This window comes from Bos taurus, chromosome 25 (genome assembly GCF_002263795.3).
Source record: "Bos taurus isolate L1 Dominette 01449 registration number 42190680 breed Hereford chromosome 25, ARS-UCD2.0, whole genome shotgun sequence".
NCBI lineage: Eukaryota > Metazoa > Chordata > Mammalia > Artiodactyla > Bovidae > Bos > Bos taurus.
Window position 1 is genome coordinate 7,488,066 of NC_037352.1, and position 24,879 is coordinate 7,512,944.

Here is a 24,879-nt window from a genome sequence, read left to right on the forward strand (position 1 = left end):
GTGGATGATACCCCCTCCGCCTGGTGCAGGCACTTTCCTTCACTGAGTCCCACGTCCCTCATCCCCATAAGGAGACCTTCTTCCATGCCCCGTTGCAAAGACAACCTTGTGGGCTTTGATCATTCTATTTTTTCCTGAGGATTTTGATAGAATCTACCTGAATCATGCTCAGTCACTGTAAAATGAACAGAAAGTAATGTTTTTCAATGAATCTGGGGCAGGGGAGGGGGTACATCAAACAACGGATGCTGTGACTACTCAGCCAGTCAACTGAAGAGGCAGGATAAAACCGGAAGGCTTCCAAGGCAGAAACCAAACAAAGCACCACCTTTAGGATTAAAGCCACACGCTGAACCCTGAGCTGGTAGAGAAGGGCTTTGCACAGGGGTTCAGGAGGCTGGTCTTGAGTCTTAAATCTGCGTGAGACCCAAGAAGTTGCCTCTCTGAGTTTCAGTTTGTGTTGTTGTTGTTTTTTTCCCAGCTGTAAAAAGCAGGTAATTGTACCCACCAGTCCCAGGAGGGCACTACGAGGGTGTCAGGATGGTGGGTGTAAAAGTACTTTGTGACCAGGTTTCCAGTTAAGAATCCACCTGCCAACCCAGGGGACACAGGTTCAATGCCTGGTCTGGGAAGATCTCACCTGCCTCGGGGTAACCAACACAACCACTAAAGCCCATGCACCCTAGAGCCCGTGCTCCACAACGAGAGAAGCCACTGCAACGAGAAACGGGCGCACCGCAGCCAGAGGGTAGCCCCTGTCGCCGCAACTAGAGAAAGCCCACGAAGTGACGAAAACCCAGTGTGGCCGAAAACGAAGGAACGAGAGAAAGAAAGTCTGTTTTTAAAATTTTTTTAAAAAGTACTTTGTGACTTAGGCAGAGTCATGCCAATATTATTATTAGAAGAAGTGAGAGACACTTTGAGAAGCGGGGAGGAGTGCGTTTCAGAGATGCAAGGAACAAACATTTAAAAGAAAGAGAAGGGAAGGAGGGAGGAAGTCAGGATCCTGGAAAGAAGGGTTTCCTTTCATTATGAAGCGTCGAGTGTCATGGGAAAGCCGATGTTTTTTTAATCGGTGAGCTCTGGATTTGTACAAGTGTGTAGCCCTGAGGCCCTGCCAGCCTCGCCAGCCTCACACACCTGGACCTCGAACACATGAGGTTCGTTCCTGCCTGAGGCTTCGCACATGCTGTTCCCTTTAACTGAAATACTCTTATCCCCACTTTTTAAAAAATATCTCAACTTAAAAATTACCTCTTTGGAAGTGAAAGTGTTAGTCGCTCAGCTGCGTCTAGCTCTTTGCCACCCCAAGGATTGTAGCCCGCCAGGCTTCTCTGTCCATGGAAATCTCCAGGCAAGAATACTGGAGTGGGCTGCCATTCCCTTCTCCAGGGGATCTTCCCGACCCAGGGACTGAACCCAACTCTCCTGCATTGCAGGCAGATTCTTTACCATCTGAGCCACCGGGGAAACCTCCTCTTTGGAAAGGGCTTACCTAATCCCCAACTTAGGTTAAAAGCTCTCGGGATATGATGATTTATGATGATTCAGGTAGGGTTAATGCCCATCACAGCTCCTTAGGCTCTCAACCACTTAGTGCATTTCTACAGCACCCACTACACACACCTGTGTCTTTCCATGTATGGACTTCTCTCCCCAGGTGAGAAGACTGATATTGATGGAGGGTGAAGACCCCTAGAACACCAAGCATGAAAGAAGTTGGAAGATAAACAGCCTCAGCTATCTCCCTCCTTCAGGGAGGGAAAAGCTCTGAGGCCTGTCCTACTCCACCCCCTCGAGTTTCCCAGTGGGAGTGAACCCCAGCCGCCCACGGCAGCGAAGTCTTCAATTGATAGCCTTCCTTCTTCATCTTAATTCCCTACTCTTGTACCAGTGTGTCCTAGGATCACCCGCCCCAATAAAATCGCTAGTCTTAAATCCTTATCTCAGAGTCTACTTCAAAAGAAACCCACACTAAAACACATGATATCTTGGCAACAACACTGTCCCCATAGTAATTAACGGTTTTTGAGCAATGAAGTTGTTTTCTACCATCTGTTCCTTTGGACATTCAGACAGGATGGTCGATACTATAGGATGGCTCATCCAACACCAATCTGACCCATCTGCCCCTTCACTTTTCTAGGTACCTTCTAGCCAGTGGTGGCCACGTGACAGACATAATCCTAACCAATGACTTAGAAGCAGAGTCTGTTGGGAAACAAAAAAAAGACCAGGCCCTGGGAGGAGAAGGCTTTTGATCCACTTGGGATAAAGATGGAATGTCTGGAAGTACAACAGCCATCTTGCAACCATGAGGCTAAACCTCCTAGTGAGTGGCAAAAACAAAAGATACAGAGTCTGAGGCTCTGATAGCATCACTGAACAGCTGCCCCATCCTTGAATTGCCTACCTCAGGAATTCTTATTAGAAGGTAAAACTAAGCCCCCATTTGTTTAAGCCACCCTCTCAGGATTGTCTGTGTTTGCTGATGAATTCCTTGTGAACCTCTGCAGACACAATGGTGTTGGTCCTATCCCAAGCACATGTCTGGCTTTTAGGTTAATGCATGATACACAGTAGATGTGTAACAAAGATTTGTTGATTTAATAAATGAAAAGTCTTCCCAAAAGTCTCTTCTTGCAAGCACAGAGCTTATTTTGTGTGGCAAACTCATAAGGAACCAACTCGAAGTTACAGACATATAGCCAAGATATTGGTACGGTTATTAAGATCACCACACTAGAAGGAAATGGCCTCTGTCTATTAAGTCTCATGAGGTCATGATGTTGTTAGGAGTCATTTGACTCCATGGACCTGACCTGTGCATAACCGTTTAAGTTTAAAGCCTCCACTTTAAAGCTTCTACTTTAAGTTTAAAGTTCCTAGAAACTTCTGGAGGGGCTGGCTGCCACTCTTCAAATCCTATATGATGTAATTAATTTTGAATGAAAAGGGATCAGTAATGCACTGGTCTAATTTTCCAAACACATGTCTGGCATGATACCAAGAGATAAAGGCTAAGCAGCCCTTTTTTCGTTTCAGGGAATCTCTTCCCAAATTGGAATAAAAATCCCTCAGCCAGAGAGAAACCGCTGCTGGGAGCAATGTGGTAGGGAAAGAGCTAGAACCATGAGCCAGTGCACCTGGATTCTAGCACCACCACGAGCCTGCTGAGAGATCTGGACTGGTTGCTTCCCCTCTCTGAGCCTCAGTTTCCTCATCTGTAAAAGGGGCTAGCACAAGTGCTCTTCTGGGACTCTATTCCTGCAACAGCTTATATGCGGCATCGCTACAATGTGGAAGGCATCACCATGCACGCATGCATGCTTGTGTGCTCGCTCAGTCATGTCTGACTCTTTGCAACCCCATGGACTGTAGCCCACCAGGCTCCTCTGTCCATGAGATTTCCCAGGCAAGAATACTAGAGTGGGTTAACATTTCCTTCTCCAGGGGATCTTCCTGACCCGGGGATTGAACCCAAGTCCCTTGCATCTTCTGCACTGGCAAGTGGGTTATTTACCACTGTGCTAGCTGGGAAGCCCATGTATATAAGCAACCTTCTCCAGTATTCTTGCTGGGAAATCCCATGGACAGAGGAGCCTGGCAGGTTATAATCTACGGGGTTGCAAAGAGTTGGGCATGACTTAGCAACTAAACCACAAGTAGGTATACAAATTTGTAAAAGCCAGACTTGCCTAGGCTTGAACAAAAGGAATTTTCCAAGCAATAATACATTTTAGGCATTCTAAAGCTGAACTGCAGGACACCTGGCTATACTTTCCAGCCTGTTCTCCAGACCAACACCTAACATGCGACGTAGGGGGAAGAAACTGGGTAGCTGATGTCCACAGGCACGCCAGGCCACTTGCCCCTGCAGTTCCTCATCACTGAGACAGAAATAGTAGGTTAGCTAGAAGCTTCAACAGTTCAGCTAAGGGGACTTCCCTGGCAGTCCAAGGCTTTTCCATCCAATGCAGGGGGTGCAGGTCCGATTCCCTGGTCTGGAAGCTAAGATTCCCACATGCCTCGTGGCCAAAAAAAACCCCAAACCATAAAACAGAAGCAATATGGTAACAAATTCAATAAAGACTTGACTGAAGATCCTATGTGACTCAACTGGGACCCAGTGCAACCTAATAAATAAATATTTCCAAAAATAAAGCAAGCAGGGGACTTCCCTGGTGGTAACTCAGCTGGTAAAGAATCCACCTATTCAATAAAGACAATGATCCACACACACAAAAAAAAGTCTTTAAAAAAATAATAATAATAAAGTGAGCACATTCAGGGACTTCCCTGGTGGTCCATCGGCTAAGACTCCACATTCCCAATACAGGGTTACATCCCTGTTCAGGTGACTAGACTTTACATACTGCCACGAAGACCGAAGATCCCATGTGACTCAACTAAGACCAGTGCAACCTAATAAATAAATATTTCAAAAAAAAAAAGCAAGCAGGGGACTTCCCTGGTGGTAGCTCAGCTGGTAAAGAATCCACTTGCAATGCAGGAGACCCCAGTTCGATTCCTGGGCCAGGAAGATCCACTGGAGAAGGGATAGGCTACCCACTACAGTATTCTTGGGCTTCCCTTGTGGCTCGGCTGGTAAAGAATCTGCCCGCAATGCGGGAGATCTGGGTTCAGTCCCTGGGTTGGGAAGATCCCCTGGAGAAGGGAAAGGCTACCCACTCCAGTGTTCTAGCCTGGAGAATTCCACGGACTGTATAGGGAGCGACTTTCACTTTCACTTTCCCGGGTGGTAGAGTGGATAAGAATCCGCCTTGCAATGCTGTGGGCACGGGTTCGAGCCCACGTTCGGGAAGATCTCACATACCGCAGAGCAACTAAAGTCCATGGGCCACAACTACTGAGCCTGCGCTGTAGACAGCCCACCAGCCACAACTACTGGGACCACGTGCTGCCAACTGCTGAAGCCCACAGGCCGAGAGACTGTGCCCTGCGGCAGGCGGAGCCCCTGCAGTGAGAAGCCGCGCGCAACGAAGAGCGGCCCCCTTGCTCACCGCCGCTGAAGCGAGTCCGTGCACGGGAATGAAGACCCCGCGCAAACAACATTAATTAATTTTTTTTTAGGTAAGAACAATTCTCTTTTCTCCCTCCCTCCTTCCATTCTTCCCTCTGGCCCTGGGGTTTTGTTGAGAAACACCTTTCCATTGTTAAGAAATCTCTCTTTTCTACAACAACCTAGGGAAATGAGGTGTCTAGACACAGGCCAGACGAGCCTGGCCTTACCCAACCTCCGCCACGACTTAAAGTCTGAATAGAATCCCCCAGAGAATGTGTAGGCAGGGACTCCTGGGATGGGCTGGACCGGGGAGGTGTGGAAATGTTCAATATAAAAACCGTGTGTAACTTTTATCACATGCATAGCTCTGAGAAGATATTTAACTAGTTCTTCCTGAAATAACACAGGTAAAAACATTTAGCTGGAGCCTTACCCATAGTAAGCGCTCATGATATATAAGACCTAATTATTAGAGTTTTAATCATGCTACATGCAGCATTTTCTCTTCAACTGTCATTACATCATTCAGTTGGACATCATTTGCAAACATATAAACCTCAATCTGCACCTTGCACTAGATAGAAAAATTAATTCCAAAGGGCTCATAGGCCTAAGTGCAAAAACTAAAGCTATAAAACTACTGGGGACTTCCCTGGTGGTCCAGTGGTTGAGAACCCACCTTCCAATGCAGGGGATGTGGGTTTGACCCCTGGTTGGGGAACTAAGATCTCACACGCCACAGGGCAACTACTGAACCCACGTCCTGCGACGAGGGTCTTGAGTGCTGCAACCGAGCCCCGACACAGCCTAAAATAAATGAATATTAAAAAAAAAAATAGAGGAGGACATAGGAAGAAATCCTTGTGGCCTTGGAGTAAGCAAGATTTCCTAGGCAAACACAAAGAACACAATTCACAAAAGAAAGAAGTGATGGTCCCCAGTGAGCCCACCTTCATGTAATTCCCGTCTTTGTGACTGTGAGTGAGACATGGGACGTGTGTCTAAACAGCAGCATGCAGCAAAGGCAGCAGGATGTCATTTCTGTGGTTATAAGAGACTGTGATGATCTTGCTGGCATGCTTTCTCCGTTTGCCTTCTCAACCTGCACACTTCATGTTGCAAAGGCCAGCATGGCCAGCAGCTATACATGGCCCTCCAGCTAGTGAGGAAATGAGACCTTTAGCAAACAGCTCTGGAGGAATTCAGTCCTGCCAACAACCCGAGTGAGCTTGGAATCAGATCCTATCTCAGTGGAGCTTTCAAATGAGACCCCAGCCCCAGCCAACAGCTTGACTGTAGGCTTAGGAAAGACTGAAGCAGGACTTCCCTGGTGGTCCAGTGGTTGAGAATCCACCTGTCAATGCAGGGGACATGGGTTCAACCCCTGGTCTGGGAAGATGCCACATGCCACAGGGCAACTAAACCCATGCATGACATTCACTGAGCCCAAGCTCCAGAGCCCATGTGCCCTGGAGCCTGTGCCCTGGAAGAAGAGGAGCCAATGCAATAAGAAGCCTGCGCCCTGCAACTAGAGAGTAGCCCTCACTCACCGCAACTAGAGAAAGCCTGAGTGCAACAAAGACCTAGCACAGCTAAAATAAATTAAAAGAAAAAAAAAGACTAAAGCAGAGGCCCTAACCTATCTACGCCTGGCCTCCTGATTCACAGAAATGGTGAGATAATAGAGATGTGCTCTTTAAGCCATTAAATCGGTGGTGATTTGTTACATGGCAACAGATAACTAATACAATTGGCAGGTTTCTGAAGAGCAATCAGGGGCTTTGTGTTGAGGACCTTAACAAGGGCATACTCCTGATCCTGAATTTCCACTTTGAGAAATAGAGAAGCAATTGCTCCAAAAGGTACATTCAAAGATGCTCATCACAGAGTTCCCCAGTCTGAGAAAAGTATCTGATGTTTCATGAGGACCTGCTGTTACAGAGTCCAGGCTCACTCTGCTTGCTACATGACAGGCCAATTAACCAAGAGACGAGGTGTTGAGGCAAGGAAAATGACTTTATTCAGAAAGCCTGCTGACCGGGAAGATGGAAGACTAATGTCTCAAAATAACCATCTTACAGGGTCTGGATGCCATTCATCTTGCAAATGTCTCCTAGAATGGCCAGTCTCAGGGAGGGGATGTGTTGATTTCTTCCTTCCTGTAGCCATCCGCAGGTGGATCGGGTCCCAAACAAAGGCATTTTGGTTTAACCTTCAGGCAGAGAGGCAGGGTTCCCTGAGGCAGGCTGTTATGTATGGACAGTATACTTTTAGAGAACAGAAGCAAATGTTAAAGTAAAAGAGACAGCTCCAACATAGAGTCAGTTCTTCTCTGTAACACTACTACGATATGCCAGGCACTCCATATGTTTTACTTACTTAAGTCTCCCAACAATCTTATTCTTACAACATTATACCTACTTTGAAAGTGAAAGTGTTAGTCACTCAGTTGTGTCCGACTCTTTGTGACGTCATGGACTGTAGCCCACCAGGCTCCTCTGTCCATGGAATTCTCCAGGCAAGAATACTGGAGTGGGTAGCCATTCCCTTCTCCAGGGGATCTTCCCAACCCAAGGATCGAACCTGGGTCTCCTGCACTGTAGGCAGATTCTTTACTGTCTGAGTAACCAAGTCAGAACACACCTAGTTTACATACTAGCAAATTAAGTCTCCAAGAGATGAAGCGACTTACCAGAAACGAATCAGATAATGTTCATCAAATTCTTAGCACTGTGTCTGGCCAAAGGGTTAGTGCTCAATAAATCTCACACTGTTTATCCTTATTCAGTTTCAAGTTGCAGAAACCTAACTTAAAGAAGTCTAAACTCAGGGACTTTCCTGGTGGTCCAGTGGCTAAGACTCCAAGCTCCCAATGCAGGGGACCTGGGTTTAACCCCTGGTTGGGGAACTAGATCCTATTTGCCGCAACTAAGACCTGGCACAGTCAAAGTAATTAATTAAAATAAATATTTAAAAATATTTTTTTAAATAAGAATCTAAGCTCAAAAGAGCTCATATAATTGGGGAGGTCTGGGTGGTTAGCTCCAGCCATGGCTGTATCCAGGAGCTGGAAGGATCTCTATCAGCAGGACTCTGTCTTTACCAATCTATGAGCTCTGCTTGCTTCTGTTTTTCAGGCTCTGTCCACATGCTTCCTCCTGGTCTGGCAACCCTAGGAGAACAAAAGCATCCATCTCCCCAAATCCACAGGTTAATCTGAAAGGAGAATCTGATTGGCCTGATTATATCACCAGGAGGCTGGCACTCTATGACTGGCCATCCTGGGTCTCATGACCATCTTCCAGGGACGGGAGTGTCATGGTTAACAGTCCCACCCAGAACCCAGGTCCACAGAGTGATTTAAGGAAGGCGTGTTGGGGACAGAGTGAGCATAGCTACCTCCATTTAGCATTTATGACTCCAGCATGGATACTGAGGGAAGACGGGTCAGAACACCACCACCCTGCTTTGGGCCTCACGTCCTTCCCATTATGTACGCCTCATCTCCCACCTCCCCACTTTAACCTTTTCACACTTCACACTGTCGGCTGGCCTGAAAAACACCTCCTCTGCCTGACAGTATGCAGCGAAGAAGTGGCTCGTAAAAGAGCCTTGGTGAAGGGAAGCTGACTGGACGCAAAGGTCAGAGCAGGTGGGGTTGACGTGCCCGCTGGTCCTTGCACATCGGGGCTCCAGGGCTACGAGCATTGTCAGCGAGCTCAGGAGAGGGTCTCTAGAAGGTTGAGGGTCTTCTCCGTGTCCCTGCTGTTGTTGTTTAGTCACCAGTCCTGTCCGACTCTTCGCGACCCCATGGACTACAGCCCCACAGGCTCCTCTGTCCCTGGGATTCTCCAGGCAAGAATACTGGAGTGGGTTGCCATTTCCTTCTCCAGGGGATCTTGCAGATCCAGGAATCGAACTCAAGTCTTTTGGGTCTCCTGCATTGGCAGGTAGATTGATGACTGCTGAGCCACCAGAGAAGCCCTTTCCATGTCCCTACCCAGATGATTAACAAAACTATCACAAATCAGCAAACATTTACTGAGTGCTTGCTGTGTCCCAGGCCCTGTGAGAAATACTGTATCCACATTGACTCCATCCTCGCAAAAACCCTATGAGGAATGTGCTAGCATTATTCCCACTTTACAGATAGAGAAACTGAGGCACACAGAGGAAGCGATGCAATTTGCCCAGAACCAACACTCCTAACCCTGCAATCCTGCTGCAAAGAGAAGTGAGATGTTCAGAGCCCACTAGAAAGACCACCATATCCCCCAGAAAGCTCTACTTTAAGTCAGGAATATTTTCATAGGCATTACCAATGATGCTCCTTTCTGACTCTTGACGGGGGGCCAAGGGGAGGGGGTTCCCTGTCTGACCCTGGACACCATGTCCTAACACATGATTGTAGGTAAGGAAGATGCTGAATGGGATGCTTGCTCCTTGGAAGAAAAGCTATGACAAACCGAGACAGCGGATTAAAAAGCAGAAACCACTTTGCTGACAAAAGCCTGCATAGTCAAAGCCATGGTTTTTCCAGTAGTATGGATGTGAGAGTTGGACCATAAAGAAGGCTGAGCGCCGAAGAACTGATGCTTTCAAATTGTGGTGTTGGGGAAGGCTCTTGAGAGTCCGTTGGACAGCAAGGAGATCAGACCAGTCCATCCTGAAGGAAATCAACCATGAATATTCACCGGAAGGACTGATGCTGATGCTGAAGCTCCAATACTTTGGCCACCTAACGTGGAGAGATGACTCAATGGAAAATATCCTGACACTGGAGAAGACTGAGGGCAGGAGGAGAAGGGGGCAACAGAGAATGGGATGATTGGATGGCATCACTGAGTCAATGGACATGAGTTTGAGCAAACTCTGGGAGATAGTGAAGGACAGGGAAGCCTAGCGTGCTGCCGTCCATGGGGTCGCAAAAAGTCGGACACGACTGAACGACTGAACAACAACAGAATCTGCAGTAAACTCAAAGGCACCTTGCTCTCTGCTCGCCAAGACACTTCATGGCAGAAGGGCTTCTGGGGCTGTGATGAGAGTTCCTTAGTGGAGATCTAGATGAAAATGTTGTAGAAAAAAACAGAAATGAGTGAACAGCCTTTGGCATATGCCAGCCAAACAGGCCTGCAGGAGCTAAACACTGTTGGCCGCTGCTGCTGCTAAGTCGCTTCAGTCGTGCAGTCTTTAGCTATCGCTACTAATGAAGGCTTGCAGCTAGACTTGTCCTTCACAAAACTAAACAAAGCTAATTATTCTCAGACACCATGTGAACTGTGCTCTGCACCTGGCATTGTTCACCTCCTACACTCTCTGGCAGCATTCTGCATTTCAAAAAGAAGGTCAAGGGCCGATAACTTCAGGGACACTAGACCCAGCTGCTCAGCCACCTGATGCCAGCTTTGGCAGTAAATTTGCAGAAGAAAAGAAATGCAAGAGCTTCATTCCCAGAAGCCCCGGATATAAAACCTCTCCCTACTTCCCACCGAGAGGGGCACAGTTCTTGAGGCACTAGCCTCCTCTAGTCCCTCTTTGCCTGGCAAAGAATAAAGCTACTCTTTGCTCCTCCCCCCGAACCTCTGCCTCCCTTTTGCTTTCGGGCATCAGTGCACAGCGGGCCAAGATTTTGGCAGCAAACCCTGCTGTTGTTGTATCATGTGAGAAGCCACAAAGGTAAAAGAGTGGGCTTGGCTGTTTGCCAATAAAATGTGCCCATAAAACGTTATTCACAAAAGCCAGGCTGGATTTGGCCTGAGACCAGAGTTCTATGTGAACTGTTCAGGGACTGAAGAGAGACAAATGTATTTATTGAGCAAATACTATAAACCATGGACCAAACTGGGCCGTTCCCTTTAATCCCTGGAACCACTCTGTCATGTGGGGCGCTACTTATCCCCATTTTACAGATGGAAGAAACTGAGGCTCTGGGACATAACTTGCCCACATTCACATAGCTTGTTAGCAAAAGAGGACTTGAATCCAAGACTTCAAAGCCTGGGCCTTGGGGCCCACGTGGCACTGCCTCCCCTGGGGATGGCTGTTGATTCTGAAACCATGTACAAGCCCCCGTGTCCTTGTCTTTTGAAGTAAAGTGCTGACTCGAGAGTTAATGACTGGGAAACATGAAAAGGTAAGGAACAAAGACTTGCTGTTGGGGCTGGGGCACTGGTAACAATTTAGACTATAATGCTGCCTCTTAGCCAAATCACAGAACTCCCAGTTCCCCGAAAGCTACAGATAAAGGCCTGACACACATTCCTGAGTTGCTTTTGCAGGAAGCCGACCCCCTCCAGATGGAAACTGCTGACCACAAGAACACAGACCCTAGACTGGTTGCAACCAGAAGGCTGATGAAGCTTGAAGCTTCACCTTGATGCCAACCAATCTGAGAGATGTCCACAGGCTGATCACGCCCTGCTCCTTGAATGCTACAAAACTCCTCACTCCCCACTCCAGGGTGGGTCACACGGTCTTCAGGGCATTAGCCCGCTGTGGCCCCCTTTGCCAGCCAAAGCAATGAAAGCTACTCTTAGAATTCTACTAACACCCAAAATTCTTGTCTCCACGTTTATTTTTTTTAACTATTATTTATTTTTGGCTGTGCTGGGTCTTCATTGCTGAGTATGGGCTTTCTCTAGTTGCAGTGAGTTAGGGCTACTTTTCATTGCAGTGCACAGGCTTCTCACTGCAGTGACTTCCGTTGTTGCGGAGCATGGGCTCTGGGGCACGTGGACTTCAGTAGTTGAGGCTCTTAGGATTTATATCATGGGCTCTGCAGTTGTGGCTTAGGGGCTCAACTGCCCCAAAGTATGTGGAATCTTCCCGGACCAGGGATCGAACCCGCATCTCCTGCACTGACAGGTGAATTCTTTACCACTGAGCCACCAGGAAACTCCCTGTCTCTGAGTTTCTATTTTGGCACTGGGGAACAGAGGCTAAGTTTGGGCAACAGTTCCCATACCCAGTTCCAGGTCCCTTGTGGGTGTCCCCCTCCTCACAGCATCCCAGCCTCTGGATCCAACTTAATCCCAGACAACGTGCAGCACCTCCTGCTTACCTTCCTGCCAGCCCACCTTCCCGGAACCACCCCAGCCTCCCTGACTCTCTTGTTCTTTCCTTCTCCACTGAGCTCAGCGCTGCCCTGAACTGCAACACATTTTCTCAACTGGGAACAAAGAAATCGAAATTTTTGTTTTTGCGCAGAAGCTGCCCTTTTCAACCGTGGCTAAAATTCCCCCACAGAACAGGAAGAATAGCCATGGTCACACCAAACATCAATACTTATTGAGCTGGCACCATGGCCAGAAGCTGGCTGGAGAGAGGAGGGGCAGACCACAGTGCAGCCACCTCTAGGAGCTGACAGAAGGAAGCCCAGGGCCCCCTGCGGGAGCACAGAGTCCCCTTAACTCAGCCCAGTGAGGGGATGGGGAGGGATGGAGAGCTCCAAGGATGAGGAGGTACTAATTAATGGCCAAGGTGCAAGGCAGGGCGTTCTGGGTACCCAGAGTGAGAGCGTGGTCTTTGCAAAACCACCAGCACCCTGATACGCCTGGCACACCCGGAGTGGGAAGGGACTCTCGGTGAGCATCTGGGGTTTGAGGCTGCCCAGCACCATTCTCCTTCAGGCAATGGTACCCTAGTTTTTCTTAGGGGAACTAACTGCTCCGTTGCGCAGCCCTAGGGGACTGTCAATCAAGGTACCCTGTTCACTCACAGCAAGGTAGACCAATTAGATGCTCCTCTTTCCAAAATCTGCATTGTGAAGAGAAAACTCGATGAAGGAAAGTGCTTGAGGCTACAGTTACCCCATTTCTAAGGTAACGCCTTGAGCCAGGACCCTTTGCTTCAATTCTAAATTTCCTGAGCTCTCTGGATCCTGTCCCTCTGAAGGGCTGGCTTTCCCAGCTTTTCCATTTGTTTGATGCTAGAGTCCCCAAGCACATGGTCACACGTTTTAGTGTATTTTTGCCATTGCTGGTTTCCAGGGCTTCCAATCAAGCCATCAGAAGAGGTATAGGGCTGGGACTTCCCTGGCGGTCCAGAGGTTAAGACTCCATGCTTCCAATGTAGGGGGGTTGGTGGGCCAGGTAATGGGTGCGATCCTTGGTCAGGGAATTGGGATTTCCCATTCTGCGTGGCGCAGCCCAAAATTTTAAAAATAAAAAAGAAGAGGTACAGGAATATGGGCTTCCCAAGAGGCTCAGTAGTAAAGAATCTGCCTGCCAAGGCAGGAGATGCGGGTTTGATCCCTGGGTTGGGAAGATCCCTTGGGGAAGGAATTGGCAAACCACTCCAGTATTCTTCCCTGAGAAATCCCATGGACAAAAGAGCCTGGTGGGCGAGAGTCCATGGGGCTGCAAAGAGTCGGACATAACCCAGCACGTGCACACACGTGCAAGGCTATGCAGGGTCAGATGCTCTAGGAAAGCAGCAGAGTGGATTAGACATTGGAGGAGTAAGTCTGTCGTCAGAAGATCATCTTGGATTATCTCTTAGGGCTCTAGATCCAAAGGTTCTTGTAGGAAGAAGAGAAGATGTAGACACAGAAGAGAAGACCACGCAAAGATGGAGGCAGGAACTGGAGTCTACAAGGCAAGGAACGCCCTCTGTCAGCTGGAAGACAAGCGTGGGGTAGACCTTTCCCAGGGGCCCTCAGCGGAAGCCTGGCCCTGCCAACACCTTGCTTCTGGGCTTCTAGCCTCTGGAACTGAGAAAAAGAGAGAGAGCATGCATGTGTGTGTGTGTGTGTGTGTGTGTGTGTGTGCGCCTCTGGAACTGAGAGAGAGAGAGCGTGCGTATGTGTGTGTGTGTGTGTGTGTGTGTGTGTGTGTGTTTAGTTGGTAAGTTATGTACGACTCTTGTAACCCCATGACCTGTAGCCCACCAGGCTCCTCTGTCCATGGGATTCCCCAGGCAAGAATATCAGAGTGGGTTGACATTTCCTCCTCCAGGGGATCTTCCTGACCCAGGGATTGAATCCAGGTCTCCTTCATTGACAGGCGGGTTCTTTACTGCTGACCCACTGGGGAAGCCCAATCATGAGAGAAACTCCTTCTGTTGTTCTAAGCCACTTAGTTTGTGCTCCTTTCTTACAACGCCCCTAGGAGACTCCTGCACTTGCCTCAAGGCAAGAGAAAGACTGTGACGTGACTTCTGCCCTAGGGTTCCCTGTGGGAGTGGGCTGAGGCTGGCCTTCCGCCTGACCTCTCTCTCCTGCTGGTATTCTCGCCTTCCCTGTCCTGTCTCTCTCACTCCCTTCCCAATTTCTCCCAGAAACACTTCCCTGATAAAGCACTTGCCCGTGAATTCTCATCTCTGGGGCTGCTTCTGGGAGAACATGATCTAAGAGGGAGAGGAGGGGCAAGGACAATATTGGCCCTAAGGCTGCCTGACTCCAGAAAGCTGGAAGCACAGCTTAAAAGATTCCCTTGACTTTTCCAAACCACTTTTCAGGGTCGGACTGAAACGAGCAGGACCCTATGGTCCTTGCCCCGGCCCCCCCGCATACCATGCCCTCTGCCTGCCTTCTGTCTGTGCAAAAACTTTAATCAAAGAATAAGTTTAATCAGAGAAGTGAGAAATGCTGAAAAAAGGGAAACAATCAAAATAAAAAAGGAAACCAAATAATAATGATGTAGTCATTAAACATAGTCAGGGACCTTTAGTTCTTTCTCAAGGGCTATTGATAATATTCTGAGCCACATACTGCAAGCTGTCTTATAGATACTAAACATCAGGTGGAGAAGTTAACGACATGGTGACCAGACTGTACCCAGGACATGAGCTGCCACAATTCCGAGAATTAACCACAAAGAAATGGGAACAAATGGGCTCTGGAACTGAAGATTAACTGTATCTAAAACCACCAAGATGATGCCAGTCAGATCACCGATGACCAATCTGAAGATGACTGTCAGATTCTGCATGTAGTCCCCCAGCCCCGACTTCTGTCTATAAAAGTTCATGCCCCACTGGTTGCCAGGGGAGGGAAAGTCAGCCTTTGGACAGATGTCCACCACCCTCTGCACCCCCATCCAGTGGCCGGCATCTGAAATAAAGCCTTTCCACCAACCTGGCCTGTTTATTGGCTTTTGAACGGTAAGCAGCCAGACTCCACACACTTTTTGGTAATAAGACCCATCTGGGCCAGCCCTCTAGGAATTCAGTGACTGCATCTCTGAGCCTCAGTTTGCTGGTCTGCAAAATGGGGCCAGTCTTGGTGTCTCCCTCTTAAGGCAGCTTGGAGAATAGGAAATGACTCATGTAAGCATGCAGCCAGCCTCCGAGCCAGGGTGCTGTGTTCTGCACTGCTTCGTGGGTCCAGGGTGGGTGCGGCCAGCCGAGTGCAAGTTCCCAGGCGAGGGCACCCTCATCCAAGGCCAGGCTCTTAAAGGAGGCCCTAGAAGACGTGGACCTTCCACAAGCCCTCTGCCACTCTGTATTGATTAGATCTGGTTTGCCAAATGTTCCCGAGATAAAAGGATCTGATAATGGTGAGCCATATGATCAAAGCGGCTCTGTGAGATCTAAAGGCTCACGGAGTGTCGTCAGCTAAAAAAGAGAAATTTCGAGTTGGAGAAAGGTGGGGGGAAAAAGATGACAAAGGCTGGGAACAGAATCAAAGGGATCCATCTGCAACCTGACTCTCCAACAACTCTCCACTCCTGTTCTGGGGGCAGGGGTGCCTATATGAGGGTGGCGGCAGGGGAGCACTGCAGGGGAGAAGGCATTAAATCAGCCTGTTCTGGTCCACCCAGAAGGAAGCCAACGCTCAGCGTGGTCACTCAAAGTCTCACAGGCGGGGGCCAAAGCCTCATAGGTCTACTGGAGTCCAGAGCCCAGAATCTCAACCCCTGCCTCCCTTAAGCTGCCTGAGACCCCTCCTGACCCCAATTCTGTGTTTTTCCTCCTCCCCAGCCTATTCCCTATCCGCCAAGTCCTGCATTTCAAACCACAACACGTTCTAGGAAGTCCTTACTCAATACAGCCACAACCCCCAGAGGACTCTCGGACAAGAGAGATTTCCCTGGTGGTCCAGTGAGTAAGACTTCGCCTTCCAACACAGGAGGTGCTTGTTCAATATCGGGTTCAGATCAGATCAGATCAGTCGCTCAGTCATGTCCGACTCTTTGCAACCCCATGAATCGCAGCACGCCAGGCCTCCCTGTCCATCACCAACTCCCAGAGTTCACTCAGACTCACATCCATTGAGTCAGTGATGCCATCCAGCCATCTCATCCTCTGTCGTCCCCTTCTCCTCTTGTCCCCAATCCCTCCCAGCATCAGAGTCTTTTCCAATGAGTCAACTCTTCACATGATGTGGCCAAAGTACTGGAGTTTCAGCTTTAGCATCATTCCTTCCAAAGAAATCCCAGGGCTGATCTCCTTCAGAATGGACTGGTTGGATCTCCTTGCAGTCCAAGGGACTCTCAAGAGTCTTCTCCAACACCACAGTTCAAAAGCATCAACTCTTCAGTGCTCAGCCTTCTTCACAGTCCAACTCTCACATCCATACATGACCACAGGAAAAACCATAGCCTTGACTAGATGAACCTTTGTCAGCAAAGTAATGTCTCTGCTTTTGAATATGCTATCTAGGTTGGTCATAACTTTCCTTCCAAGGAGTAAGCATCTTTTAATTTCATGGCTGCAATCACCATCTGCAGTGATTTTGGAGCCCAGAAAAATAAAATCTGACATTGTTTCCATTGTTTCCCCATCTATTTCCCATGAAGTGATGGGACCGGATGCCATGATCTTAGTTTTCTGAATGTTGAGCTTTAAGCCAACTTTTTCACTCTCCACTTTCACTTTCATCAAGAGGCTTTTGAGTTCCTCTTCACTTTCTGCCATAAGGGTGGTGTCATCTGCATATCTGAGGTTATTGATATTTCTCCCGGCAATCTTGATTCCAGCTTGTGTTTCTTCCAGTCCAGTGTTTCTCATGATGTACTCTGCATATAAGTTAAATAAACAGGGTGACAATATACAGCCTTGACGTACTCCTTTTCCTATTTGGAACCAGTGTGTTGTTCCATGTCCAGTTCTAACTGTTGCTTCCTGACCTGCATACAAATTTCTCAAAAGGCAGATCAGGTGGTCTGGTATTCCCACCTCTTTGAGAATTTTCCACAGTTTCTTGTGATCCACACAGTCAAAGGCTTTGGCATAGTCAATAAAGCAGAAATAGATGTTTTTCTGGAACTCTCTTGCTTTTTCCATGATCCAGCAGATGTTGGCAATTTGATCTCTGGTTCCTCTGCCTTTTCTAAAACCAGCTTGAACATCAGGAAGTTCACGGTTCACATATTGCTGAAGCCTGGCTTGGAGAATTTTGAGCATTACTTTACTAGCGTGTGAGATGAGTGCAATTGTGCAGTAGTTTGAGCATTCTTTGGCATTGCCTTTCTTTGGGATTGGAATAAAAACTGACCTTTTCCAATCCTGTGGCCACTGCTGCGTTTTCCAAATTTGCTGGCATATTGAGTGCAGCACTTTCACAGCATCATCTTTCAGGATTTGGAATAGCTCAACTGGAATTCTATCATCTCCACTACCTTTGTTCGTAGTGATGCTTTCTAAGGCCCACTTGACTTCACATTCCAGATGTCTGGCTCTAGGTCAGTGATCACACCATTGTGATTATCTGGGTCGTGAATATCTTTTTTGTACAGTTCTTCTGTGTATTCTTGCCATCTCTTCTTAATATCTTCTGCTTCTGTTAGGTTAGGAGTCTAAGAACTCACACACCTCGGGGCCAAAAAACCAAAACATAACACAGAAGCAATATTGCTACAAATTCAATAAAGACTTTTAAATGGTCCACATTAAAAAAAAAAAATCTTAAAAAAAAAAAAAACTAGAAGAGAGCCTCTCTATGAGAGGAGTCCTGGGCATCCATCAAAGTCACCTGAATGTCGAGACCATGACTGCCCACCTGTGAGTCAGATTTCAAGGCACTGGGAGAAAAAGGAACTACAGCTCAGATGGAGAGGTCCCTGGGGCTATGGATTGGGGGTAGGAGGAGCAGTTTTCAGGGGACACATTGAATCTAAATCTCTGTAACTTTCCATTCAATTTTGCTGTGAACTGCCCCCCCAAAAATAACATTTACTAATATTCTTCATGTTTTAAGAAAAGAAGGATGGAAAGGAGGTAAAGAAAAGGAAAGGAATGGATGCTAGGCCCATGACTTAACCCCCCGACCTCTTTGTAAAACGGGAACAATACTTCTCTCATAGAGTTGTTGTGAGAATTAAAAGCGATTTAAAAAAAAAATGTGAGATGCCTGGCACAGCCTCTGTTGGTTTGGGAATTACTAACCAGGACATGGCTTCAGGTTCCAGATTTGCTGCCCCTAAAACAGCTAGTAAAGATCAATTCCTGCCCAAACTTGAAGGAAATAGATATACATTAAATAAGACGAAATAGGAACCAGAGAGGAGACCCACCAAAAGAGGCTGTTGGGGAAGAGACCGTTGAAAAGCAGCTCTAGGGTCTCCCTGGTGGTCCAGTGGTTAAGAATCCACCTGCCAATGCAGGGGACACAGGTTTGATCCCTAGCACCACAAGATCTCACAAGCCGCATAGCAACTAAGCCTGTGTGCCGTAACTACTGAGCCTGAACTCCAAGAGCCCATGCTCTAAAACGAGAGAAGCTACTGCAATGAGAAGCCCGTTTAACAGAACAAGAGAGTAGCCCCCCATGCACTGCAACTCGAGAAAGCCCACGTGCAGCAATGAAGACCCAGTGCAGATGAAAATAAGTAAATAACATGTTAAAATTATAAGAAAAAGAAAAGCAGCTACAAGATAATTTTTTAAAGAGAGGAAGGAAGAAAGGAAAGAAAGAAGCTAATCCTTCCCTGGGTGGGGGGGATGGTACATTAGTTCCCCCCATCCCCCAATACTGCCCCTGCTCTTCAGAGGATGTACCCCACTAACTAGACCCCACTGATTCCACTGTTCTGCTACCTACAATAAAGGCCAAGATACAGCGATCAGATACCTCATGAGGAGACAGCCATAATCAGAAGAGGGAGGGAGCCTTGCAGGGAAGAGAAGGTACCATTCAAGGTCTTCCCCCAACATCCTGGGTCTGGGGTAATCTGGGGAAAAAAGGAAACAGAGCAGGCGCGTGACACTTGCAAGTATTCATTACTCTTGGAAACATTCATTACTCTCCTGAAGCCAGACACGGGAAGAGAACAGGGTGACTTCTTAAGCTGATCTCAAAAAGAGAACATTTTGATCCACTCCGACCGGGATTTTCTTTTCCCTGCCACACACAGGGAGTCATTGGGATGTCAGAGGGCAGCTTCTCTGAAGCTACATCCTCCCCATGACATGCGGGGGCAACAGAGTCTCCAGAGGCGCTCTGAAGGTCTCCAGCCTCTTGTTCATCCTGCAAAGAGCCCCTTATCACACCCCAGGTACTCAGGATAACAATGAGGCAGGCAGGCCTGGCCCTGCTGTCTAGCATCTTACATTCTAGTGCAAGAGACAGATGATAAACAAGAAGAAATTAAATAGCAGGTCATTCTGGAGCACCACAGGCTTAGGAAGAAAATAAAACAGGTGTGCAACAGAGATACTTGAATGGATGGTTGGTGTTGTTTAGCTGCTCAATCATGTCCAACTCTTTGCGACCCCATGGACTGTAGCCCGCCAGGACTGTCAGAGGACCCCATGGCTGTCCTCTGTCCATGGGATTCTCCAGGCAAGAATACTGGAGTGGGTTGCCATTTCCTCCTCCAGGGTATCTTCCTGACCCAGTGATTGAACCCACATCTCCCGAGTCTCCTGCATCAGCAGGTGGATTCTTTACTACCGAGCCACCTGGGAATACGGAACTGAAGGTTAATTGTACTTAAAATGATCAAGATGATGCTGGTTAGACCACCACAGAACCAATTTCAAGATGACTGTCAGAGCTCACTGTGCTGTTTCTACAAGTACCCCCTCCCTCTGTCTATAAAAGTCTTGCCCACTGGTTGTTGGGGGTGTTGGGGTGGGGGCCGGAGGGAGTCAGTGTTTGGACAGGTGTCTGCCCTCTTCCCGGTTGCTAGTATCCAAAATAAAGCAAACTTCCCTTTCCACCAACCTGGCCTCTTTATTAGCTGTTGAGTGGCAAGCAGCCAGATCCCCACTTTTGGTTACAAGAGGGCACTGATGGGCACAGGGTTTGTTTGAGGGTGATAATCCCATTCTGGAATTAGACAGTGGTGCTGGCTGTGCAATGTTGTGAATACGTAAAATCCACCCATTTTTGCACTTTAAAATAGTGACTTTGATGGTATATAAGTTATCTCTTGGGCTTCTCAGGTGGCTCAGTGGTAAAGAATCTGCCTGCCAACCAAGCAAGAGACACGGGTTCAATCCCCAGGTCGGAAAGATTCCCTGGAGAAGGTGATAGCAACCCACTCCAATATTCTTGCCTGGAGAATCGATGGACGGAGGAGCCTGGTGGGCTACGGTCCATGGGGTCGCAGAGTTGGACACGACTGAGCGACCGAGCAGCAGAAGCAACAACCTGTTATATCCTGGTTCATTCTAGCTGCTATCACAGTATACTTCAGCCTGGGCAGCTTATAAACAACAGGAATTTCCTCCTCACTGCTCTGGAGGCTGGAAGTCTGAGATCAACGTGCCAGTCTGGTCAGGTCACTGCAGACTATGTGTCTATCTTCTCTCTCAACTGTCTTTCCCCCAAGGCTTCTAACATCCACTGATGGTTCTCATCTGGATCAGTCATTATCAAGGTGACTTTTAAGAGTGATTTTCTATTACTATTCATCCTTCCATCCACAGTTTCTCACTGAAGCTTTCCATCCATGCCCTCCCTTTTAAAAAGTCTTTGAGGACTTCCCTGGTGGCTCAGAGGGTAAAGCATCTGCCTTCAACGTGGGAGACCTGGGTTCGATCCCTGGGTGGGGAAGATCCCCTGGATAAGGAAATGGCAACCCGCTCCAGTACTCTTGCCTGGAAAACCCCATGGATGGAGACGCCTGGTGGGCTATAGTCCATGGAGCCACAAAGAGTTGGACACGACTGAGCAACTTCACTTTAGCTATTTATTGTATAGTATCCAGTTTTAAAAAATAATAATAAAAAAATTTTTTAAATAAAAAGTCTTTTGTTTCATTATGAATTCATGGATTTTTTTAAAGTATTTATTTTGGCTGTGCTGGGTCCTAATTGTGGCATGCAGGATCTTTAGTTGGAGCACAAGGGATCTGTTTTCATTTTTTTTTTTTCAGTTTCAGCATACAAACTCCTAGTTGCGACATGTGGAAACTAGTTTCCTGACCAGGGATAAAACCTGGGCCCCCTGCATTGGGATCAAGGAGTCTTAGCCACTGGACCACTAGGGAAGTTCATTCATGGATTTTTTTTTTTTTAACTAAAGTAAAACTCATATAAAATACATCATTCTAAAGTGTAACATTTAGGGACTTATGTGAACCCTGGCCCAGTGATTCAAGCTGCTTTGCAATGCAGGGGACGAAAGTTCGATCCCTGGTCTGGTAACTAACATCCCACGTGCCTCAGAGCTACTACGCCGGAGAGCCACAACCACTGAGACCGCACGCCACAATCAGAGAGTCTGTGCCCCACAACAAAAGATCCCACGTGCTGCAACTAAGCCCTGATGCAGCCAAATAAATTTAAAAAATAAGTTAAAAAAGTGTACAGTTCAGTGGCATTTAGTACATCTACAATGTTGTACGGTCACTCTATCTGGTTTCAAGCCATTTTCATCACTCCCAAAGGAGTGACCCATCAAGCAGTCTCTCTCCACTTTTCCCCTCTCTCCTGTCCCTGGTGACCACTAGTCTGCCTGCTGTGTCTGTGGATTTGCCTTTTCTGGATGTTTCATTACACGTGGAACCTTACAGTGTGTCTTTTGCGTCTGCCACAGTTCACTGAGGGTCACCGTCCATCCACATCATAACACGTATCAACGCTTCCATTTTAAAGCTGGATAATTTCCCCACTATATGGAGAGACCACATTTTATTTTTCTGTTTTTCAGCCGATGGACACGTAGGTTGTTTTTTTTTGCTACTGTGAATAGCGACTTACCAACACTTGTGTCCGAGCATTGGCCAGAATGTATCACGCCAGGAGGGCCTTCACCACAATCATGCTGGCACCCTGATCTCAGACTGCCAGCCTCCAGAGTGGCCATTGTTTATAAACCACCCAGTGTACGGTACGCTGTCATGCAGTTTCAACAGACTGAGACACATTTGTTTGAGTACCTGTTTACATGGATTGCTTTTATTCAGTGTGTCGTGTTTTGTTCTCGCCAATATATGTTCGCAGAGGCTCCTGTGCTCAGTCGTGTCTGTTTCCACATTCTGTTTCACTCCTCACAGCAGCACTTCAAGGTAGGTGGTGTTATCATCAGTACTTGAGAACTTAGAAACTTAAATTTCAAACAAATAACTTGCCCGAGTGCCTAGCATGTGAAAAGCTCTCCACCATCAGGCATCAAATGAGCGTCTATGATTACTCAGTGGCCCAGCTGGGATTTGAACCCAGCTCATCGCACACCAAGGTCAGCTAGGTGCCTCCCTACACAGAGCCAGGAGCCAGAGAGGCATTCCTGTGCCTGTGTAGCAGCTGCTGCCAGAAGCTGGTGGGAGGTGGGGTGGGGCTGGGGACAGAATTATAATCACCTGCTCTCAGCAGATCCAGGGGAAGAGCTGTCTCTCCAGGAGGACAAAATCTAGGGCTGATGGGGAAAATGCATCAAGCGTCTGGTAAACGCACGAACTTTGGAAACGTGGCGACTCTGAATACCCAGGCTAACGATGATCACCTAATAGCAATTTCCTGCAAGCCGGTTTCTTTCCACACATCTGGCAGTCTGTCCGCTTTTCTCCGTTGCATACATGATCTGTCATTAGCCCAGGCAGCTCGGGTGATGTGCGATCCAGGATATGGGAGTTAGCATAGTAACTCTTGCATCGCCAAGCCTAGGGGAGCCTCTCAAAGACGTGCCTGGGATGCCAGAAAGGGCTTTTCACTCTAAGGCTCCATCTAACAGACTCACAGGGTTGTTTCGCAGACCTGAGTCTGCACCCCAGCTCTGCCACTCAGTGACCGGCACTTTGAGCAAGGCACCTCACCTGTCCGAGCTTCAGGGGTGGTTGTGTGTGTAACTGAGACTCAGGTGCCTGGAAGGCCACCTCTCCCTAACCTGCAAAGCTCTGCAAAGAAGGGCAGCGTTTCCTTCCCCTCTATTCTGAGCATCGGCAGCTGTGTTACAAGTGAAAGTAAAAGTGTTAGTCGCTCTGTGATGTCTGACTCTTTGAGATACTATGAACTGCAGCCCACCAGGCTCTTCTGTCCATGGGATTCTCCAGGCCAGAATACTGGAGGGGGTTGCCATTCTCTTCTCCAGGGGATCTTCCCGACCCAGGGATTGAACCCCGGTCTCCTGCATTACCACCAGATTCTTTACTGTCTGAGCCACCAGGGAAGCGCTGTGTTGCAAACTACCCCCAAATATAGTGGCATGATGCCAGCAGGTGTCCCCAACCTGCAGGATCTAATCCCTGACACTGAGATGGAGTTGATGTAATAATAATAGACATAAATGCATATTAAATATCATGTGCTTGAATCATCCCAAAACCATCCTCCCAGCCCGTGGAAAAATTGTCTTCCATGAAACCAGTCCCTGGTGCCAAAAAGGTTGAGGACCACATAGACCATAAGAACATTTCTGTTATGTTTACGGATTCTGTGGGTCAGGATTCGAACACAGCAACATGGGGCTGGCTTTTCTCTGCCCCACGATGTCTAGCAAGAGGATCCCGGTAGCTGAGGTGACTCACAGCTGGGAGCTGAAAAACAAGGTCTTCAAGAATCCTTTCCAAGACGTTTCCCACTGGGAGTCAAATTATGTCCCCCCCACCCCCGCTCAAAGATATGTTCAAGTCCTAACCCCAAACCTATGAATGTGACCTTATTTGTTAATAGGGTCTTTGAAGGATGAGCAAGTAATTATGAGGTCATACTGAATTCTGCTGTTGTTGTTAGTTGCTCAGTCCTGTCTGACTCTCTGTGACCCCATGGAAAGTAGCCCACCAGGCTCCTCTATCCATGGGATTCTCCAGGCAAGAATACTGGAGTGGATTGCCATTTCCTTCTCCAGGGGATTGTCCCAACCCAGAGACTGAACCCATGTCTCCTGCATTGACAGGCAGGTTCTTTGCCACTGAGCCACCAGGGAAGCCCGGTAATGAATTAGGAGGCCCTGATCCAACAACTGGTGTCCTCAGAGAAGAGATGTGGAATAGACACATGGGGAATATGGCCATGTGAAGATGGAAGAAACTGTGTCATTGCATCTGCAAGTCAGAGGTCACCAGGAGTCACCAGAAGCTGGGAGAGAGGCAAGAAAGGCATTATGGACTGAATGTGTCCCCCCAAGTTCGTATGTGGAAGCCCTAACCCCCAATGTGGCTGTATTTGGAGATGGGGCCTCTAAGGAGGCAATTAAGGTTAAATGAGGTCATAAGGATGGGGCCCTGATTTCATAGGATTAGTGTCCTTATAAGAAGAGACAGTAGGACTTCCCCAGTGGTCCAGTGGTGAAGACTTCACCTTCCAAAGCAGGGGGTTGTGGGTTCGATCCTTGGTTGGGGAGCTAAGATGACACGTGCCTTGTGGCCAAAAACCCCAAACATAACACAAATAAAAATGGCCCACATCAAAAAAAACAAAACCAGAAGAAGAGAGACACCAGAGAGCATTCTCCCTCTCTCTCTCCTCACACACTCAAGAAGTCACATGAGGACGCAGTGAGCAAGTGGCTGCCTGCAGCCCAAGGG

The 24,879-nt window shown here is 47.9% G+C and overlaps 1 protein-coding gene across 6 annotated transcripts in view; it reads right to left on the bottom strand.

The window, feature by feature from the left end:
• The window catches only part of LOC104970180 (actin nucleation-promoting factor WASL-like), a 30,926-nt gene that overhangs the window by 612 nt on the left and 5,435 nt on the right, over positions 1-24,879 (bottom strand). The window contains exons 2-3 of one of the 6 annotated variants that reach the window (XM_059881534.1): positions 10,015-10,089; positions 7,024-7,272 (exon numbers count right to left, since the gene is read on the bottom strand). The exons of 1 other annotated variant lie outside the window; for it this stretch is intronic. In XM_059881534.1, the coding sequence (XP_059737517.1) occupies positions 7,234-7,272; positions 10,015-10,089 (114 nt within the window). In that variant the 3' untranslated portion in view covers positions 7,024-7,233. Of the gene's footprint in view, positions 1-7,023; positions 7,294-10,014; positions 10,090-19,040; positions 19,141-24,879 lie in introns of those variants that run through there. 4 more of the 6 variants (XM_059881539.1, XM_059881536.1, XM_059881538.1 and 1 more) reach the window with 4 other exon arrangements.